Source organism: Eurypyga helias, unplaced genomic scaffold (genome assembly GCF_000690775.1).
Source record: "Eurypyga helias isolate BGI_N326 unplaced genomic scaffold, ASM69077v1 scaffold37802, whole genome shotgun sequence".
Classification (NCBI taxonomy): Eukaryota; Metazoa; Chordata; class Aves; order Eurypygiformes; family Eurypygidae; genus Eurypyga; species Eurypyga helias.
The window spans coordinates 28,546-29,968 of NW_010235993.1; the positions used below are offsets into that span (position 1 = coordinate 28,546).

Sequence of the window (1,423 nt, forward strand, 5' to 3'; positions counted from 1 at the left end):
AGCAGTTTTTGACAACCATGGCCGAGCTCCAGCATCACCCTCCAGAAGTCACAGTGTGACACTGAAGATGAGTTTCTCATGTGGTTCAGAAACAGCAGGTCTGATCTCAGGTGCATATGCACAAGGGGATGCACAGATAAAACAGCAATTAGGAAAAAAACAAAAACAAAACAAAAAAAAACCACAAAAAACTACCACAAACAAAAACCCAGCTGAAAAATCCATCTATCTGCATTTATAGGCTCTTGCAAGGCTGCACAATGAACCAAAATTGCTGAAGGACTTATCTGAGGATCTCAAAGCTCTTTGCAGAGAGGAAAGCAAGCAACACTACACTTTGGTGACTGCGCCACATTCCAGGTCCCCCAACTTCCAGCTTTCAGCATGCACCTGCACACACACATAAACCTGCAGGCGATGGCGGGATGGGCTGGACTAATAACAGGCTATATGTGAAAGCCTGAACCTGCTCTTCTTGGACACGCACCACCAACGAAAAAGCTGCAGTCCAAGTGACACGCCTGCCTTCCAATGAAAGATTAGTCGCTGCCAGGTCCCGTAGCAGTTTCCAAAACCCCCCCAACGCTGACCATCACCGCCACTCAATTTGAGTGCAAACAGGCTGTGCTGCAGTCACTGCCCCAGGTCCGTGAGGCTATAAATCATCTGACCACAACAGCAATAGGGGTAATAAGTCCATCAGCAAAGAACAAAACAAAGGATCTCTCCTGCCAGGGTCACTGCAGCGCCTGAGAAACATCGGAAACCTGAGCCAAAGCATCTGCAAGCCCTTGTGCATCCCACTTTCCGGCTTTGTTTCATTTTCTGAATTTCGTATGCACAACGGAATAAATCCCTCCCCAAGCCCCCAGCCCTTCCCAGAGACCACAGCTGCCTAGCTGCTTTGGAAAACATACTCAAGGAATAACAAGATCCACTTACAGTGAGGATATTACAAGAGCCATGCGACTTCCCACAAGCAGACCGAAGAACAAGCATCTCTTACCTCCACGCAGCTGAGAGAGGATAACAGGCTCGCGAGCTCTACCAGGAGCCCGAGTACTCTGGGGATCTCCATCCCTCCTGTAGCAAGTGGGCAGAAGCTTCTGCAAGCATCTCCTTCTCGTCCAGCCGCCGGGCTCAGCTGCTGCCTGCCCGCTCCCCCGGGATTTAGCCGCTCCGCGCCGCCGGCAGCGGGATGCCTCTTCCATTGCCAGGCAGGGATGGCAGCGAAGGGATCCAAGTTGCCAGCAGCATCCTAGAATTTCATTTCCTTCTTCCTCTCCTCATCCCTTCTCCTTGCGTCTTCTCGGGAAAGGGAAGAGGGGAGAGCAGCACGGGAGGAGATGTCCCACGGTCTCCCCGTCACCCTCGCAGAGGCGGCGGCCGGCGCGGGTGGGGCGCAGCCTCAGCCCGCACCCCG

The 1,423-nt window shown here is 52.8% G+C and overlaps 1 protein-coding gene across 1 annotated transcript in view; it reads right to left on the reverse strand.

Annotated features, from left to right (window-relative positions):
* LOC104506112 (neurotrypsin-like) overlaps window positions 1-1,078 on the reverse strand; it is a 15,377-nt gene extending 14,299 nt beyond the window's left edge. The window contains exon 1 of the mRNA XM_010146941.1: window positions 1,007-1,078. Within this exon, the coding sequence (XP_010145243.1) occupies window positions 1,007-1,078 (72 nt within the window). The remainder of the gene's footprint in view (window positions 1-1,006) is intronic.
* Window positions 1,079-1,423: the final 345 nt, after the last annotated feature.